Genomic DNA, 20,034 nt, shown 5'->3' on the forward strand with positions numbered 1-20,034 from the left:
GTTGAGAGGGCTACTCGCTAGTTGCTGAGCAGGGGCTGCTCTCTAGTTGCTGCAAACAGGGACTACTCTCTAGTTGCTGCAAGCAGGGGCTTCTCTCTAGTTGCAAGGGCTACTCTCTAGTTGCTAGGGCTACTCGCAGTTGCTGAGCAGGGGCTTCTCTCTAGTTGCTGCAAGCAGGGGTTTCTCTCTAGTTGTGAGGGCTACTCTCTAGTTGCAAGGGCTACTCGCTAGTTGCTGAGCAGGGGGTGCTCTCTGGTTGCTGCAAACAGGGACTACTCTCTAGCTGCTGCAAGCAGGGGCTTCTGTCTAGTTGCTAGGGCTACTCGCTAGTTGCTGAGCAGGGGCTGCTCTCTAGTTGCTGCAAGCAGGGGCTTCTCTCTAGTTGTGAGGGCTACTCTCTAGTTGTGAGGGCCGCTCTCTAGTTGTGAGGGCCGCTCTCTAGTTGTGAGGGCCGCTCTCTAGTTGCGAGGGCTACTCTCTAGTTGCGAGGGCTACCCGCTAGTTGCGAGGGCTACCTGCTTGTTGCTGAGCAGGGGCTGCTCTCTAGTTGTGAGGGCTGCTCTCTAGTTGTGAGGGCTACTCTCTAGTTGCGAGAGCTACCCGCTAGCTGCGAGGGCTACTCGCTAGTTGCTGAGCAGGGGCTACTCTCTAGTTGCGAGGGCTACTCTCTAGTTGCGAGAGCCACCCACTGGTTGCGAGGGCTACCCGCTCGTTGCTGAGCAGGGGCTGCTCTCTGGCTGTGAGTGCAGACTTCTCACGGTGGTTCTTCTTTTGCTGTGGAGCACAGGCTCTAGGCCTTCAGCAGCTGTGGCTCCCGGGCTTAGTTTCTCCATGGCATGTGTGATCTTCCTGGAGCAGGAGTCAGACCCCTGTCTCCTGCATTGGCAGGTGGATTCTTTACCACTGAGCCATCAGGGAAGCCCCAGAAGCTGAAGTTTAGAGGCTTTGTTATTACAAATCAGGACTCTCGTGTGGTGCCAACTTCATATATATATATTTATAATTTGCAATGTATCTAATATTATGTAACCCTGTTTGCCACATTAAAAATTACAAATGTATAAGAATCTTATCTTTGCAGAATAAACTTTGCTATTTATTTCACAACTTTTAAATGTAGTTGGACATTTTCAAATAATAAGACAAACCCTTCTTCCAGTAAGACATTAATTTGCCCATAGCACCTTTTCATCTTCATGTATTAAGACTGAAGAGCAGTTTGCTTGTACTTCCATAATTAACCGAACTCATATGTTAGTAGACGAGGAACAACATCCAATGTATAAAGATTTACTCATACAGATTTACCTCATGATGAAAAGAAAAAAGAAAAGGTAGATTTCAAATCCTCCTTGTCAGAGCTGATCCCTACCAAGCACGCCCTCACTAATGTTACAGGGAGGCTGCAGACTCTCTGGTTTGCTCTGCTTCAAGTCAGCCGGGGTGCTTTGCCCAGTGACATGTGACAGCTGGCTGTCACATCAACTGCAATTAAATTTTAAACTTTTTTCAGGTAAAGATGGCCATGATGCTAGAGATAATTAAGTTCACTTACCTCTCATCTAATGTGATCTATATTCACTATGTGTGAATACTGTACACTATGTTACTATACTATAAATAGTGTATATATGGAGAAGGCAGTGGCACCCCACTCCAGAACTCTTGCCTGGAAAATCCCATGGATGGAGGAGCCTGGTGGGCTACAGTCCATGGGGTCGCTAAGAATCGGACACGACTGAGCGACTTCCCTTTCACTTTTCACTCTCATGCATTGGAGAAGGAAATGGCAACCCACTCCAGTGTTCTTGCCTGGAGAATCCCAGGGACGGGGGAGGCTGATGCTCTGCCATCTGTGGGATCGCACAGAGTCGGACACGACTGAAGTGACTTAGCAGCAGCAATGTGTGTATATACACATATATATGTGTGTACTAAAAAGGGGGCCATAGTTCTCCCATGAAAAAGCTCTATTTTAAGAAGTTTATAAAGTAGAAATGAATATTAGCCATTCTTTTGTTTGCTTATGTATGTTTTGTATATACAAACTATATAAAATACAAAAATAATTTTGTGAGACAATCAGAGCAGAGGGAAAATAGGAAATAGGGAAAAGTTAGGATTTGGCCAGAAATGAGCTGAGGACCCAATGTGCCTGCTCTGGAAGCATACATGTTTACCAGATGGCAGTCAGTTGGCCTTAGTGGGTGCCACAGCTTGCTTTGGAGAGCGAGGGGTTTCTTCGGAGGGAACTCAAATGGGCGCTGTAATGACTGTCGAAGTAGAACCCTATGGCGATGCAGCTGCCAGTTTCATTGGGTTGTTTCTTCCAGTGTCCCTTGCTAGGAAAATGTAAGTCAGGCAGAATGTCAGCAAACCCTGTGTCTCTTCAGGAAATGTCTTGGCTGCTATTGCTGATGCTGTGATCGTTGATGATGCTGTGGTTGCTGTTGTCAGGAGATGGTGGGCATTATGTGAAAAGGAGGGCAAAGTGGAGCGGCTGGAGCAAACGTTTGGGGCCAGGTTGACCTACATATTCAAATCCTAGCTCCATCACTTACTAGTGTGACCTTAGTCAAGCAGTTTAACTCCTCTGAGACTTAGTTCCATCATGAAAATGGTAGGGTTATTTTAAGATTAAACTAGGATAAAGTTGTAAAGCATATGGCATAGTGCCAGACACAAAGCAAATGCTCAGTGAGTGATAATAGTGTTCATAAAAACAGATAATGATTCAAACAACTTTATTTGTGCATTCTGAAATCTAGTAGTACCAAGTTAACTTTTAAAACTAAAGAGTTTTTCCTTCTTTCACCACTTCCTGTACATCCTGAGCTGCCAGTCCTAGAAGTTGAAGTTGTCTGCCAATTCAAGTATAATTCGACTGTAATTTTGCCCCTGTGCCTGAGGATGGAGGAGCCCTCTGCATGTCCGCCCTTCTCCTCAATTCAGGAGTTACAGGGGATGTATACGCACAGACAATCCATCTTCCTGGGGATATCATGATAGTTCCTAAGGAGTTTCGCTTTCTTCTGTGTACAAACCTATAAATCACAGCCACCACCACAAAGGCCACTGACTACAAATTGGAAGGAGACAGTTCCTGGGAAGAATTAAAGAGGAACAGGGTAGACTTCTCTGCCCTACTCTCATAGTTCACTCCTCCTTTTCCCTGAGATCTGAGCTACCTTGTGAGCCACCTGTGGGTGTCAAACAGGCTGTGTTTACATCTGTAAGTCTGTTGTGCCTAACACACTGTCCAGAACAACACTGTCTGAGGAAATATGATGCCAGCCACATGTCATTTCAGTTTTTCTAGCAGCCATCCTTAAAAAAGTAAAAGGCAAACATAAAAGAGGCCAAATTAATTTTAATAATATGTTAGTTAGTCCACTCTATTTAAACTATCATTTCAATAAAATACCCAATACAAACAAGTATTCATGACAAGTTTTACATTCTTTTTTCATACTAATTTTTACAGTACTTCTTAGTTAGGACTAGCCACAGGTCAGCTGCTCCATAGCCACATGTGTCTCACATTGGATAGATGGGCTTTGGAATTCTAATAATAGAGGAACTGTTTCCATCACTTTTTCACCTCATGTACTCTGTGTTACTCTGTGTGTGTGTGTGTGTGGTGAAACACTAGAATCTATTCTGTTAGCAAATTTTAATTATGCAATGTATTATTAACAATAGTGACCGTAGTGTACAAAAATATCCCCAGAACTTAATCATCTTGTAAATGAAAGTTTGTACCCTTTGACCAACTTTGGATGGTTCATTCAATTCTTGCACCAATGCTGGTGTGACAGGTGTTATTATCCTCATTTTACAGATGAGGAAATGAAGGACAAAGAGAAATTTGAAAACCTGCCCAACAGATTTCCCTTGTGGTCAGTGCCTAATACTTGGCGCTGATGATGCAGGGGACCCAGGTTTGATCCCTGGTCAGGGAACTAGAGGACCCTACATGCTACAGCTAAACATTCCAAAAAAAAAAAAAAATTCCACATTCTGCAACTAAAAGATCATGCTACAGTGAAGATCTTTGCATGCTGCAAGTAAGATCTGGTGCAGTCAAATTAAATAAATATTTTTTTTTTAAAAATAATAAAAGACCAGCCTGAGTTCAAAGCTCATATATAGAGAAGCAGGTCAGATTGGCAAAGAAGTCCATGCCTTGAAGCAACACACTGGATACAAATAAGAGAGGAGGTGACAATTGATTTTTGTGTCAGTTGGCAGTTTACAAAAATATCTTATTTTCCACATGGATAATGTTATAGGCTCATAATTGTTTACAATGCAGAAATGTAAGAAGGCTTTGGGTTCCCACTTCTCTCCTGCTACTTGGTTTGTTCCAACCACACCAGTTTCTTTGCTTAGAGAATGTAATACAGTGATGCCAATAGCTCTTCCTTCGCACCTGGAACATTCTCCCCTACTCTACCTGGGGAAGAAAGGAAGAGTGGCTCACTTCCTTCTTTCATTCAGATTTCTGACAAGATAGCAGCTCTTTAAAAACCAGGTGTTTTGAAAGATTTAGGTTATACCATGACAGAATCTGGCAGCCTAATGCCAAGTGTCTTGGTAGAGCTCAGCAAGCCCGAGTTTGCCAGCACGCCAGAGTAAATGGCCTGATTACTAGCGTGCATTTCCGAGCTGTGGATTGATCCTTTGTATGGCTGTTTAAGTCCTGGTGGCTCAGTAGTAAAGAAGCTGCCTGCCAATGCAGGAGACGCAGGTTTGATCCCTGGGTTGGGAAGATCTCCTGGAGAAGGAAATGGCAACACACGCCAGTATTCTTGCCTGGGAAATCCCATGGACAGAGGGGCCTGGCAGGCTATAGCCCACGGGGTCACAAAAGAGCCAGATACAACTAAGTAACTAAACAACAAGCCCATTTTAAGTTACAGAGGCCAGATTTTGAATTAGATGAGATTCTTTGGAAGGAATGATGCTAAAGCTGAAACTCCAGTACTTTGGCCACCTCATGCAAAGAGTTGACTCATTGGAAAAGACTCTGATGCTGGGAGGGATTGGGGGCAGGAGGAGAAGGGGACAACAGAGGATGAGATGGCTGGATGCATTACCGACTCGATGAACGTGAGTCTGAGTGAACTGCAGGAGTTGGTGATGGACAGCGAGGCCTGGCGTGCTACGATTCATGGGGTCACAAAGAGTCAGTCACGACTGAGCGACTGAACTAAACTGAACTGAATTACATAATTTAGACATTTTTAGATTGGATAAATTTTTAACAATAAATATCTCATTTCATATAAATGTCAGCTGTTGTATTAATTAGTTCATCATGTGGTTCCTGTTTCAAGATTAAAAACCACAACATTCCTGATTGCATTAGTCTATATTTTTCGAAACGTATTTGCTTTTGTTTATAGACAGAAGTTTTCAAGATCAGTGGAAGCCCCACAAATCCATACACATTTATAGCTCATATTTGTTCTGAGAAGTAGACATCTAATTGATAGAACACTGTCTCATAAGTTATATTTTGGTGAAGTCATCCATCTATGGGCTATGTGCTAGAGGAAAGGCTGGTAACCCACTGGACCAAAATATTCCACTAAAGTGATGTTTTATGCTGTATGAAATGGGAAGTTTATGGCTAAACTGCTTATTTGCAAAAAAGCTTGTCTGTAATCATTGTGTTCTTTTTTGTTCTCTGAGAAAAGAGCCTTAACTTTTTGATATATTGTGTTCCTCATCCATAAAGTTGGCATGTTTCTGATTATTTATCCCTAAGACTTACCTTAAAAAATATTGTGATGACATATAATCTTTTTTCTTTCTGAAACTAAAGATGCAGTGTGAATAGAAGAGTGGCTTATATGGGATTTTTTTTTCTTCCTCTTCTCTGTAATGGATGTCATTGAAGTTCCAGTTCTAAAATAGTTATTTTTTAAAAAACCCTTTAGCAAAACTACCTGAATACAAATATGTTTGTTCTATAAATGCCCCCAAAGTCTAGAAATAAAGAAGAATGGCTGAAAGTGTATTTCCTTTTGCAGGGACTTCGTTCATTTAGGATTCTGTTTAAATGACCGTGTGCGGTAAAGGATAGGCATGCCTTGGCAAAACTAAAACATTGCCAAGACAATGTTCTGAGACAATGTACTTCTGCTGATTTGCTCAAAGATCGTTCTAACCTCTGTCTCTGCTATAATTATTATGTTCTGAAAGTGTTAGTGGTAAATTCATAAGACTGGTCAAAAACATTAGTTTTTTTAAAAAGTAAAAGGAAATTGCAAAACAATAACAGGAACAAAGTCAAAATCTTGCATCTTTTGTCTCTTAAAATATCCTGTGACCTAGTAACCAACATTTAGGGCATGCTTACTGTATGCCCAATTCTGTTATAAGCCCCTTATGCATGTTAACTCTTGTGATGCTTCCAACAATCCTTTGAGGTAGATTCTGTTATCCTTACTTTGCAAATAGTGAAACAGAAGCATGGAAATGAAATATTAGATAACTTACCCAAGCCACTTGTTTAGGAAATGGTAAATCAGAATATAAACTTTTCTTTTTACTGTACAATTTACTGTACAGATTTACAGAAATGTGATAGTTCAGTTTGCAATCTAACCATAGAGGAAACCTCATGTTTTTGTTAGTTTGTGGTTTCTTGTTTTATCTTTATAATATTTAATAAGAAAAAGCAAGTAAAAAAAGAAAACTTACAACATTTTTATATACTATGTCCCTTCCGTTTAAAAACCACAAGAATTGCTGAACATAACATTTTTTCATGATTTTTTTTTTTAATTCCAGCAAAGATACTCTATTTCTGGAAAAGAAACTTTTTAGGGTTCTATAGCATTGTCAGGAATTTTTACTTTTAAGAAATGCTCAAAGCTCAAAAGACTAATCTAGTTTTCCCAAAATATGCTATACTAGTTGGTTCATGATAGTTGTTTTCTGTTAACACCAGATTTGGTGATTTAAGTATAACTTATACTCTACTATGACAACATGGAAGTGAAAAGTGAAGTAGCTCAGTTGTGTCTGACTCTTTGCAACCCCATGGACTGTAGCCTTCTAGGCTCCTCTGTCCATGGGATTTCCCAAGCAAGAGTACTAGAGTGGGTTGCCATTCCCTTCTCCAGGGTATCTTCCCAACCCAAGGATCGAACCCGGGTTGCCCACATTGCAGGCAGATGCTTTACCATCTGAGCCACCAGGGAATTATCCCCTTTTATACTATTGGAAGAAAGACATATTTTTCCCTCTAAGAACACAAGTATTATTAGTATATGTGACCATAGAATTATTTTGTTTGCTAGAGGAACAATTTGAAAGTACATTAAAATGAAATTTTTAAAACAAAATTTAGGGTTTGTGTCCCATAGAACCTGCATTCCTATATGGCAGCATAGAGTTGAGTAGCAAACAAAAAGTGTATTGGTTTTGTACCTATGTCTGTGTTACAGTTTGGGAAACCAAAGACAGCCCAGGTTGGTGATAATGTTTTAAGACAAAAAATAATTCTTTTGCCTAACTTTTTAAAGTTACCTGCATGTCCCCTAGATGCATGTGAAATTTCAATGTCTGCTAGACAATGTCAGCCATCAGCCTGAACAAAATTAAGTGCTACGGACACTGGGAGACATCGACAGGAACTCACTGTCTTAAGAGCCACAGTGTAGAAGCAGATGTGCTTGGTTCCCACAGTCTCCCAGGCTCTTCTCTCCCTCTGCCTACAAGTTCTAGCACAGTGCTATGCACATCATGATTGTTCCACAGATAATCAATCAGTCGATCAGTCTGTGGTTCTCAGATTTTAGTGCTGTGTGTCAGATATACCTGCAGGCCAGTGAAAACTGTGGATTCCTAGATCCCAACCTAGGAATGAAATCTGCATTTTTTTTTCAAGCATAGCATGGTAATCCCTGAGTTTCCCTTTGTGACACATAACTTTCAGTCATTAGTCTCCCACCTTCATAATTATTTTGTCTCATTCGTTTACGTTTATTTTGACTAACAATGACAATGCCTAAAGTTGATACAGCATACTAAAATTTACTAATACTACAGGGAGTACTTTTTATATTCATGGCATGATTCTAGAGTTTTATATAGGCTTCTTCATATATCAACCTGTAAAAGAGTTACTATTATCATGCTTATTTTTTTAGCTGAAGAAATTAAAGAGAAGGTTAAGCAGTATGCTCAAGGCTACACAGCTAGTCAGGTGGTAGAGTCAGGATCTGAAACCAAGTTTGTCCAAGCTGAAGATCTTGCTCTTGACTGCAATGATATCTTACTTTGCAGGATCTTTCAGATCTTTTTCACAGTGACCTACAATAAAAAATATAATTATATCATGATCTACTAAATAAAAATACACCCATCTCCTCACACATACAAATACACAGAGGTGTGTGTGTATGTATATGTGTGTGTACATATGTGCATACTTAATAATACATCAAGGTTATTGTCTTTCCAGTAGTCATGTATGGATGTGAGAGTTGGACCATAAAGAAGGCAGAGTGATAAAGAATTGATGTTTTCAAACTGTGGTGCTATAGAAGACTCTTGAGAGTCCCTTGGATAGCAAGGACATCAAACCAGTCTATCTTAAAAGAAATCAATCCTGAATACTCATTGGAAGGATTGATGCTGAAGCTGAAGCTCCAATACTTTGGCCACCTGATGCAAAAAGTTGACTCATTGGAAAAGACCTTTATTCTGGAAAAGATTGAGGGCAGGAGGAGAAGGGGGTGGGGAGGACAGAGGATGAGATGGTTGGATGGCATCACCGATTTAATGGATATGAACTTGAGCAAACTCTGGGAGATAGTGTGGGACAGGGAGGCCTGGCCTGCTGCAGTCCATGGTGTTGCAGAGTTAGATAGAACTTGGTGACTGAATGACAACAATACTAAGTGTGATATACTTGACATTTTCTGTTATTCAATTTCATATTTTAATGCTGGTATTCAATCCTCCAAGTTGAATTCATAGTACTCTAAAGGACAAATTCCATAAGAAAAATATGGAATGTTAGATACTGTGGTTTCTAGACCAAATGAATCAATTGTGTAAGAGAATGACATGCTGAAATTTACTCAGATGAGAAATCATGTCTCATGCCAGACTCTCTAATAGTAATAAAAATAGTTGTGATAAGTTATTACATGTGCTTTATGCTTCCTAAACCTTTTCAGATTCAGTATTTCTTTTAACATTCTCAAAACCCTATGAGATCTAATATTCACAAAACCTATGAGATCTGAATTAAAAAACAACCAACATTAATAAGGTAATAATGTGTTGTTTCTGTCTTATTATTCAATGGAATTTAAAGATTTTAATTTCCATTAGAATAATGTGTTGTAGTATGCTCATCAGAGAATTCTTGACTTCACAATATCAATCTGTCACATTGTCAAGAAATTGTCTTTTTAAAAATATTTTATTCTAATAAATCTTTCTGCATAATGAAGTAGCATTGCTAACAGAATAAACATTTCTAACAAATATAAATTATTTTTTTCAAACTTGTAGTGAGAACATGATTATTTTCATTTTCAAAGACAATAGTATTAGCCTACCAACTTAGACACCTACCAACTTAGACACCATAGGGAGATATTTTGCTGGTACTTTCTCCAGGTTTCCTTTCAGATCAGCAGGGCTCACAGGTACTTGGATAGTAATATAACCTGTTACAGTAAGAGCTCCCACCTGTCCAGCCTCGACTTTCCCATTAAGGCCATGCTCACTCTTTCCAGGAAAAGATACTCGAGGGTTGTCATTGCAGTAGAGACCTGATTGGGGGCCCCTTTCATAAATATGTGCTTTCTTGCATGCCATTTTGGATAGGCATTTCCCTCCCACCTCTCAACAAAGCAAGAAAATTAGTTTTGTCAGTAATTCTCAATGCATTCATAATTTTCAATGTGTTTATAATTTCAATACTTTAATAATTATCAAAGCTGCAATATTCATCTGCTCTTGTGATGTATATTATATTCCTTTCTTGTATTTGTACAAAGAATTTTCTGATGTTTTTAATTTGGAATCTTCTGAAACCCATCCATTGCCCCATTTTCTCTTACACCTGTATATTGAAATGTACAGAAGTTCCAGGAAGATTGTCCTAAGAGGAAGATTTATAAACTGTTCTTTTCAAAGATACATCATCTTCTAGATTGCTGAAAGACAATTTCTTCTATTATTTCTCTTGGACACTAATTGATATAAATCTTTAAAGATCTTATCTTATTTGACAAAGGCCAGGCTGTTTCCCCTAAAATGCATATTTAAAATGTTAGTCTACTCAGTTATAGGCTCTCGAGACAAAAGAGACCTTCAAAAGCATCCAGTTATTTACTTCCATTTTGCAAATAAGGAAGTCTTCACACTCACAGGTAGCCTTCTTTGCTACCTGTGTAGGTGCACATGTATTCAGTGACTTAGCCGTGTCTTACTCTTTGTGACCCTGTAGACTGTAACCCACAAGGCTCCTCTGTCCATGAAATTTTCCAGGCAGAAATACCGGAGCAAGTTGCCGTTTCCTACTCCAGGGGATCTTTCCGAGCCAGGGATTGAACCTATGTCTCCTGCATTGGCAGGCGGATTCTTGTCAAAAAGCAGAGTTCATGTTTATAGAATGCCTTGAAATTAGTGGGCTTCACATCATAAATAATTTATAATCACTGTATTATATTGCAAAAAAACTCACTGACAACATCAGAATTCTACCATAAAAAATGAGACGCTGTGTACAGCCACACATGTACTTTCTTTGATTACTGTGTAAATGGTAAATAGAAATCCATATAGTTTCAGGTCTGATTCTGCATCTGCTAATTGGATTTCACTGTATGGATTTAGTAAGCCAATATTCATGTTAAGTAAACATCTCTCTGAATGCATACTTATAAGAAAGGTGATTTTTCTTTTAATTGATGGAATCAATGACTAAATCAGAGGTAAGCTGAGCTGACTTTGCAAAAGTAATCTAGGTTTTAATGAAAGGATTTTTTACCTATTTCGGTAGTAGCCTTAGAACTAATGGAAAGAAAACAGAAGTGTAGAATCCTAAAGGTCTTCCAAGGGCATAAATTCATCTTTTTCCTGACAGAAATGCCCACATTATTCGAAAACATTCTGTTTTACATCTAATTCCTAGCTAACAAGTGTCTATTTTTCCTGCTTACTCATTCGTCACCCTCGTGTTCTCTCTGCCTGCAGGCATCCGGCCTGCCTTCTATCACATCTCTCCAAATGATGAAGGATATGTTTAAAATGTTACTCACACTGCTTGCAGAGTACTTCGGAGGCATATGAAAGGAGCAGCTGCCATGCTGGACAGCACAATATATTCTATGTTCTTTATACAACCTGAAAGCTAGAAAAGAGATTTTGGGCCAGAATTAAAAGGATTTTTCAGGAAGAAGTATTACATTGTGAGGGGTAACCTATGAATCATTTTAGAAATTAGATAAAATTTACATACAGTTTAAAATCAAATAATATCAAAACAATATAATTATACGGTATTCAGTGATGGTTCAGTTAAACCTGTCTTTTGAAGTATAGGCCTCTGATGTGTGGTCACCATTCTCAATTAGGAAATAGCAATTTTCATAAGATGTGCCTTCCATTGGCGGGAATTTGGAAACAGTTGCAAAAACTATATACAAAATCCTAAGAAGAATTATAGCCTGCTACATTTGAACCCATCATCCCTTAACAGTGCTGCTGACTTTTGTCAAAATAAAATTTGTAAAAGAACAGTAGTTATTATTATAGTCATTCTCCCAATTTCTTTTTTTTTTTAATTTATTTATTTATTTTTTAATTTTTACTTTACAATTCTGTATTGGTTTTGGCATAGATTGACATGAATCCACCACAGGTGTACATGCATTCCCAAACATGAACCCCCCTCCCACCCCACTCCCCACAACATCTCTCTGGGTCATCCCCGCGTATCAGCCCCAAGCGTGCCATATCCTGCATCAGACATAGACTGGCAATTCGATTCTTACATGATATTATACATGTTTCAATGTCATTCTCCCAAATCATCACACCCTCTCCCTCTCCCTCTGAGTCCAAAAGTCCGCTATACACATCTGTGTCTTTTTTGCTGTCCTGCATACAGGGTCATCATTGCCATCTTTCTAAATTCCATATATATGTGTTAGTATACTGTATTGGTGTTTTTCTTTCTGGCTTACTTCACTCTGTATAATCGGCTCTAGTTTCATCCATCTCATCAGAACTGATTCAAATGTATTCTTTTTAATGGCTGAGTAATACTCCATTGTGTATACGTACCACAGCTTTCTTATCCATTCATCTGCTGATGGACATCTAGGTTGTTTCCATGTCGTGGCTATTATAAACAGTGCTGCGATGAACATTGGGGTACATGTGTCTCTTTCAATTCTGGTTTCCTCCATGTGTATGCCCAACAGTGGGATTGCTGGGTCATAAGGCAGTTCTATTTGCAATTTTTAAAGGAATCTCCACACTGTTCTCCATAGTGGCTGTACTAGTTTGCATTCCCACCAACAGTGTAGGAGGGTTCCCTTCTCTCCACACCCTCTCCAGCATTTATTGCTTGCAGATTTTTGGATCGCAGACATTCTGACTGGTGTGAAATGGTACCTCATTGTGGTTTTGATTTGCATTTCTCTAATAATGAGTGATGTTGAGCATCTTTTCATGTGTTTGTTAGCCATCCGTATGTCTTCTTTGGAGAAATGTCTATTTAGTTCTTTGGCCCATTTTTTGATTGGGTCGTTTATTTTTCTGGAATTGAGTTTCAGGAGTTGCTTGTATATTTTTGAGATTAGTTGTTTGTCAGTTGCTTCATTTGCTATTATTTTCTCCCATTTGGAAGGCTGTCTTTTCACTTTGCTTATGTTTTCCTTTGTTGTGCAGAAGCTTTTAATTTTAATTAGATCCCATTTGTTTATTTTTGCTTTTATTTCCAGAATTCTGGGAGGTGGATCATAGAGGATCCTGCTGTGGTTTATGTCGGAGAGTGTTTTGCCTATGTTCTCCTCTAAGAGTTTTATAGTTTCTGGTCTTACAATTAGATCTTTAATCCATTTTGAGTTTATCTTTGTGTATGGTGTTAGAAAGTGATCTAGTTTCATTCTTTTACAAGTGGTTGACCAGTTTTCCCAGCACCACTTATTAAAGAGATTGTCTTTACTCCATTGTATATTCTTGCCTCCTTTGTCAAAGATAAGGTGTCCATATGTGTGTGGATTTATCTCTGGGCTTTCTATTTTGTTCCATTGATCTATATTTCTGTCTTTGTGCCAGTACCATACTGTCTTGATGACTGTGGCTTTGTAGTAGAGCCTGAAGTCAGGCAAATTGATTACTCCAGTTCCATTCTTCTTTCTCAAAATTGCTTTGGCTATTCGTGGTTTTTTGTACTTCCATACAAATCTTGAAATTATTTGTTCTAGTTCTGTGAAAAATATCGCCGGTATCTTGATAGGGATTGCATTGAATTTGTAAATTGCTTTGGGTAATATACTCATTTTCACTATATTGATTCTTCTGATCCATGAGCATGGTATATTTCTCCATCTATTAGTGTCCTCTTTGATTTCTTTCATCAGTGTTTTATAGTTTTCTGTATATAGGTAAATCCCTTGCATTCCTATACACTAATAATGAGAAAGTAGAAGAAGAAATTAAGGAAACAATTCCATTCACCATTGCAACAAAAAGAATAAAATACTTAGGAATATATCTACCTAAAGAAACTAAAGACCTATATACAGAAAACTATAAAACATTCTCCCAATTTCTGTGCACTCCCAACACAGCTGGGTTTCTACTCCCCCTTCACTCCTAAATTTCTCAAACTTCTCCTTTTACATCCTTTGCTGCATTTGTCCTGTTGGCATCCAAACTTCTTAAACTTGGCTCTTCTGACAGTTGTCTCTTGGTTTTTCTCCTGTGTCTTTGTTCACACCATAACATTTTTGCAGACAGCTTTTCCTCTGAAATGTTGGTGTCCTCTTTTTTTTTTTTTTTTTTTTTTCCTGCTCTGGTAATGTCATCTGTTTCTAGTGCTTCAGCCATCTCCTAGACAGTGAAGCACAGATCTTCTACCTGGCCTTCTTTTTCCAAACTTCAGAACTGTGGTCCTTAATTCGAGGTGATTTTCCTGTCAGGGGACATTTGGCATTATCTGGAGGCATTTATGTTGTCCTGGCTTGGAGAGCTCTGCTGTTATTTGCTGGATGGAGTCCAGGGATGCTTCTAAGAAACTTACTATGCAGAATGCAGCCTCACAACAGGATTATCCAGTCCTGAATGTCAATCATGCTGAGATTAGAAATCATGATCTGGATATACTGGATTTTTCCATTTCCAAATAGAGGGGGCAAATATGGAAACGGTGACAGATTTTATTTTCTTGGGCTCCAAAATCACTGCAGATGGTGACTGCGACCAAAAAATTAAAAGACATTTGCTCCTTGGAAGAAAAGCTATGATAAATCTTGACAGCATATTAAAAAGCAGAGACATCACTTTACAGACAAAGGTCTACATAGTCAAAGCTATGGGTTTTCCAGTAATCATGTATGGATGTGAGAGCTGGACCATAAAGAAGGCTGAGCTCTGAAGAATTGATACTTTTGAACTATGGTGTTGGATAAGACTCTTGAGAGTCCCTTGGACAGCAAGGAGATCAAACCAGTCAATCCTGGTTTGGAAATCAACCCTGAAAATTCATTGGGAGGACTGATGTGAAGCTGAAGCTCCAATACTTAGGCCACCTGATGCAAAGAGCTGACTCACTGGAAAAGACCCTGAAACCTTTCCTGCTGGGAAAGATTGAGGGCAACAGGAGAAGCAGGAAACAAAGGATGAGATGGTTGGATGGCATCACTGACTCAATGGACATGAGTTTGAGTGAATTCTGGGAGATAGTGAAGGACTGGAAAGCCTGGTGTGCTGAAGTTCCTGGGGTCACAAAGAGTCGGACATGACTTAGTGACTGAACAACAATAAAAACAAGCTGAACATGTACCAAAATAAGCTTGCTATCTTTCTCACCACTTTCCTGCCCATGGTGGTATGGTTTCATTTAATGATGGTATAAACTTAATAATTGCAATAGCTGAGAATATAGTATTATCCTTTCCTCTTTGCACTCTCCAGATACTTAGGTATTCTGGAACAAATGATCCGTTCATTACCAGAATCTACTTTCTCTTCTTCCTGTCCACTGTCAATAGCTGAGTTCAGTTCCCCATCATCCCTCCTGATCTATTCAAATGGGTCTCTAACTACCTCTGCTTCTTAAGCATTACACCTCAGTCATACTGAGAGGAATATGACATCTGATTTCCTTCCTCTGCTTAAAAGCATTTGAGAGTTTGCTGTTCCTTAGCATAGCAGGAGGAGAAGGCAATGGCACCCCACTCCAGTACTCTTGCCTGGGAAATCCCATGGACAGAGGAGCCTGGTAGGCTACAGTCCGTGGGGTCGCGAAGGGTCGGACACAACTAAGCAACTTCACTTTCACTTTTCACTTTCATGCACTGGAGAAAGAAATGGCAACCCACTCCAGTATTCTTGCCTGGAGAATCCCAGGGATGGGAGCCTGGTGGGCCGCCATCTATGGGGTCGCACAGAGTCAGACATGACTGACATGACTTAGCAGCAGCAGCAGCAGCAGCAGCATAGCAGGAAGGCTTTTCATGAATAGATCTCGGCTTACCTTTCTAGTCTTGATTATGAATCTTACATATCTTCATCCTAAGTACCTAATAAAATATCTATCATAAGGAGATAATTAATATTAAAGGAATTTGTTTTGACTCTTTGGAGATATATGTGACTCACTCTTTCTAATTCTCCATCCTTATTTTGTGATATGCTATTTAATTTAACTGAGAGTGAGTCTATGTATTATTTTATTTGAGAATTAATTCTAGTCTTTACATCTTTACCTTACCATGCATCAGATGGGAGGTTTTCAGAATCATTTTTCACAAACAAGATATACCTTATAAGAATATTTTATCCTAGGACTTCCCTGGTGGCCCAGTGATTAAGAATCTGCCTGCCATTGCAGGGGACACGGGTTCAATCCTTGATCTGGGAGTATCACACATGCTGTGGAAAGCCCATATGGCCTAATTACTGACCCCAGGCTCTAAAGCCTTCAAGCCACAACTACTGAGCCAACACCATAGAACCTGTGTTCCACAAGAGAAACCACCTCAGGAGAAGTCCGCACAGCACCCCAACTCGAGGCAACTAGAGAAAGCCCCTGGGCAGCAGTGAAGACCCAGCCCAGGCAAAAAAGGAAAAAAGAACATTTTTATCCCATGAAACTTACTCAGTGCTGCTTTTGCTTTTATTAATATTTTGACAAAATTTTTATGTTAATGCAGATTTAAAACAAAGAGAAGCAACCGTATGAGAAAAGAAAGAGTGGAAATTTTCTGATGTTGCTGTTGAAAGGATGCAAATCAACCTTAAGAGATATGAAGGCTGTGTGGGATAAAAAAAATAGGTATCAGATCACCAGCTAGCAGGTTCTAATGCAGCATCAATTATTTTGCTGTGAGGCTTTGAGTAATTTGAGAAATGTGTTTCTTATATGTAAAATAAGGACATGGCTTAAATAACTTTCATGTTCTAATAAATCTGGATTTTAAGCATTTGTTTCTACAGTCTACTCAATTTCTTGAAAATAAAATTAGAAATGCCTTTCTGACAGAAATTTCGCATGATTTATAGAGTCTCTTATCTTACCTCAGACCCACATAGATCCAATAATCTTTTCAGAACCCCTAAACTCTTGAAGGCTTTCTTCTGCCAAGAAATTCACCCAAATAGCAAATAATATGACATGAATTTTTTTCTCACTGCATTTTTCCAGATGGTGCTTTCTTATAGCTCTTTGAAAGGCTTAGAGATATACTTCTACAGTCTTTGGATTTCTACCCATTAGTTCAGTAGGCTGAAATGGTGCTTTTATATTTTTAAGTCATTACTGGGGACATGGGATGAAAAGACAGAGGCGTTAGCTTTTTAATAAAATCTACTAGGTAAAACTTCAATAAATTTTTATTAAGTAGTACATGGATGAAATTTTTTTAAGTTTGCCTTAAAAAAAAAAAAGCTGCTTTAAAGCTATATAACTGACTCATTTATTTTTTAGCTTTGGTGTTTAAAATGATAAAACCGATTTCTAACATTTTTGTGTCTATCAATAGCAGTTTTTAAGATTGTACTGCATATTGCTATAGCAACTATAATTATATAAATAAGTAATTAGATTCTTGTTACATTTGAGCAGAAATAACTATTTAATCTTCTAATTGGAGAATGGTGACATAATTATATATTGAGATATTTCTGGACCCATCCCAATAATTACTCTTTTCTCTCTCTTATGTTTGAGATACTTCAAGAAGCTATATTTATTTCTCCAGGACTCCAGCATTCTGTTTTCATTCTGAAATAGAAACTTGCTTTTGAGTTATTTATCGAAAGATCTCAGAGTTGTTGCAACTTCAGTAGTATTTATTGTAAAGAAAGAAAAAATATTAATATATATAAGGGACTCTGTATGAATAAGAATCATAACAATGGGATTCCTTTGATTAAAAATGTGATTGTTATAGTTGATTATTAAGAAATACTAGCAAACTATAATGAATGAGTGTCATTAATTGTTAGAATGAGAATCTCCAAAGCATTCCAGTGAAGATTAAAGTAGGAACAGCTAGTAATCTCTAAATTTCATAATTTTCACTACATAGAATATAATCAGTCACATTATGGCACAGTACTAACATGATTAAAAACTACAAAGAAACAGAAAATAATAAATGCAAATTTATTATTGTACTTTCTAGAAATGAATAAACATTAATTAGTTTTGTCTTTTATTTTATTACTTGTGCTTTCCAGATCTACGAAAAACATTTGAGCAGGAACCTCTGGGAAAGGAAGTATCCTTGGAACAGGAAGTCTTGCTCCAGTGCCGACCACCTGAAGGGATCCCAGTGGCTGAGGTGAGAAGCAAAAATTCTTTGCATTTAGCAACTGGCACTTAGTTATTCTAACAGAGGCCTAATCCATGGCTAATGGTGCAGTGAATTAGGGTATGGCATGATGAATGGTTGGTAATGGAGTCCTAACTGCTTGCTACTGGCAAAATAGATTGATTGGGAACTGATTAATGACTTGGAGTCAATTAGAATGCCCCACTGGACAAAGCCACAGGCAGCTTGGTTTAATTTTGTTATTCTCTTTCAAGAAATAAGAAACACTGTTTTATTTTATCTGGCACTAATCATAAAGAAAGATGGCCTGACTTAATAATGTACCATCAATTTTATTATTGTTCTTGATACTATGCAAAAAATGTAAGATGTGTACATGTGTGTGTATGTGTGACAGCCTGTGTGCTCCACATATATGTTTCCTGCCCTGTAATCAAGGATGTACACAAAAGCCATAGCCGCACACCATGAATAAAAACATGTTTGAGGAATGTCAAGTAGTTTCATCCTATAAGTTTTCCATTAGCTCTTAATTTTCATTTTCTGGTTTTGGGGAAACAAAGCCTATTGCAAGTTCATGAAATATTATAAATCAGATTTATACCATGATTTTTTATTAGCACCAGACAATACAATGCCCTTTGAAAATGCCTGTCCATGGGGGGATAGGCCTCCATAACCACAGGAGTATTCTATGCTCTCCTTGAGACACTATTAGAGCACACTGCTGAGGAAAATCATCCAATACCATGTCTTTTATTTCATTTCAACTAATTCCAAACTCTGAAAAATGTTCCCCTGTTAGGAGTATCAGAAGACATTCTAATTTACATCAAATACTATTGTCCTGGCAGATCCAGTATCCTACAAACACAAGAAAGCTTTAATTTGATAAGTAACATAACTGCCAACTTGCTGGTGGTCCTTGTTAGCCTCTAAACTACACTGAGTTCTTTGGAATTGTTATTCTTTATTGCATATATGGAAAGAAGCATTTTTTAAATTGCTATAATTTGGGGCTGTATATGGGTCAGCTGATTTTTTGTAAAAATAAACCTGCAATCTTTCCTGTCTATGAAATTGTAAAATAATATTACTAAGACTTACTACATTGTCCATATTTTTTAAATAATCAATGCACTTATCAGGTTTCCATAGTTTTTCTGTCCTCTGAAAATTCAGGCAAAAGTGAGAGTCAGCACAGTTAGTGTGTCCCATAACAACAAAATTAAACATCTGATAGCTGTTTCCAAAATAATAATAAATTAATTAGAAATTTAGCCAGGGCCCTTACAAATGACTCCATTTTCTGTAACTGCCATTCACATCTCCAGTCTGTCAATGCAAGCCTCTGAGTGGCACTTTTAATGAAATTTCCTTTTTTTTTACTTTGAAAGAAGAGAGTTGGTTTTCATCTTGTACCTGACATTCCATGGCACTTTCTAGCACTGTATCAGAGATTATGCATGATTACTTCTGTTTTATCCAACCACACCAAAACCTTATCGTCCACCACTGACTCACAGGATGATTTATTTTGATTAGAAAGGAAACAGCTCTTCTCTATGCAACATTTCATTTCACTTATGACAATAAGTACATCTTTCTCCTTAATCATATTTCTAAAATTTTAATGCAAACCTCCTTCATTAAATTGCCTTAAAGACCAAAACATATCCTGAGTAACATGAGTGTCCATAGATTTTTTTGACTCAGTGTTTCTTAAAGTGAGCAGATCCCTGCAGAGATTTTCAGTTAGGAGATTCTAGTAACTTCTTAGGAGAAGGCAATGGCAGCCCACTCCAGTACTCTTGCCTGGAAAATCCCATGGAGGGAGGAATCTGGTAGGCTGCAGTTCATGGGGTCGCTAAGAGTCGGGCACGACTGAGCAACTTCACTCTCACTTTTCATTTTCATGTGTTGGAGAAGGAAATGGCAACCCATTCCAGTATTCTTGCCTGGAGAATCCCAGGGACAGAGGAGCCTA

The 20,034-nt window shown here is 38.4% G+C and overlaps 1 protein-coding gene across 1 annotated transcript in view; it reads left to right on the top strand.

Annotated features, from left to right (window-relative positions):
- UNC5C (unc-5 netrin receptor C) overlaps positions 1-20,034 on the top strand; it is a 195,321-nt gene that overhangs the window by 56,219 nt on the left and 119,068 nt on the right. The window contains exon 5 of the mRNA XM_040237306.1: positions 17,953-18,056. Coding sequence (XP_040093240.1) covers positions 17,953-18,056 — 104 coding nt within the window. The remainder of the gene's footprint in view (positions 1-17,952; positions 18,057-20,034) is intronic.

This window comes from Oryx dammah, unplaced genomic scaffold, assembly GCF_014754425.2.
Source record: "Oryx dammah isolate SB20612 unplaced genomic scaffold, SCBI_Odam_1.1 HiC_scaffold_3, whole genome shotgun sequence".
Classification (NCBI taxonomy): domain Eukaryota; kingdom Metazoa; phylum Chordata; class Mammalia; order Artiodactyla; family Bovidae; genus Oryx; species Oryx dammah.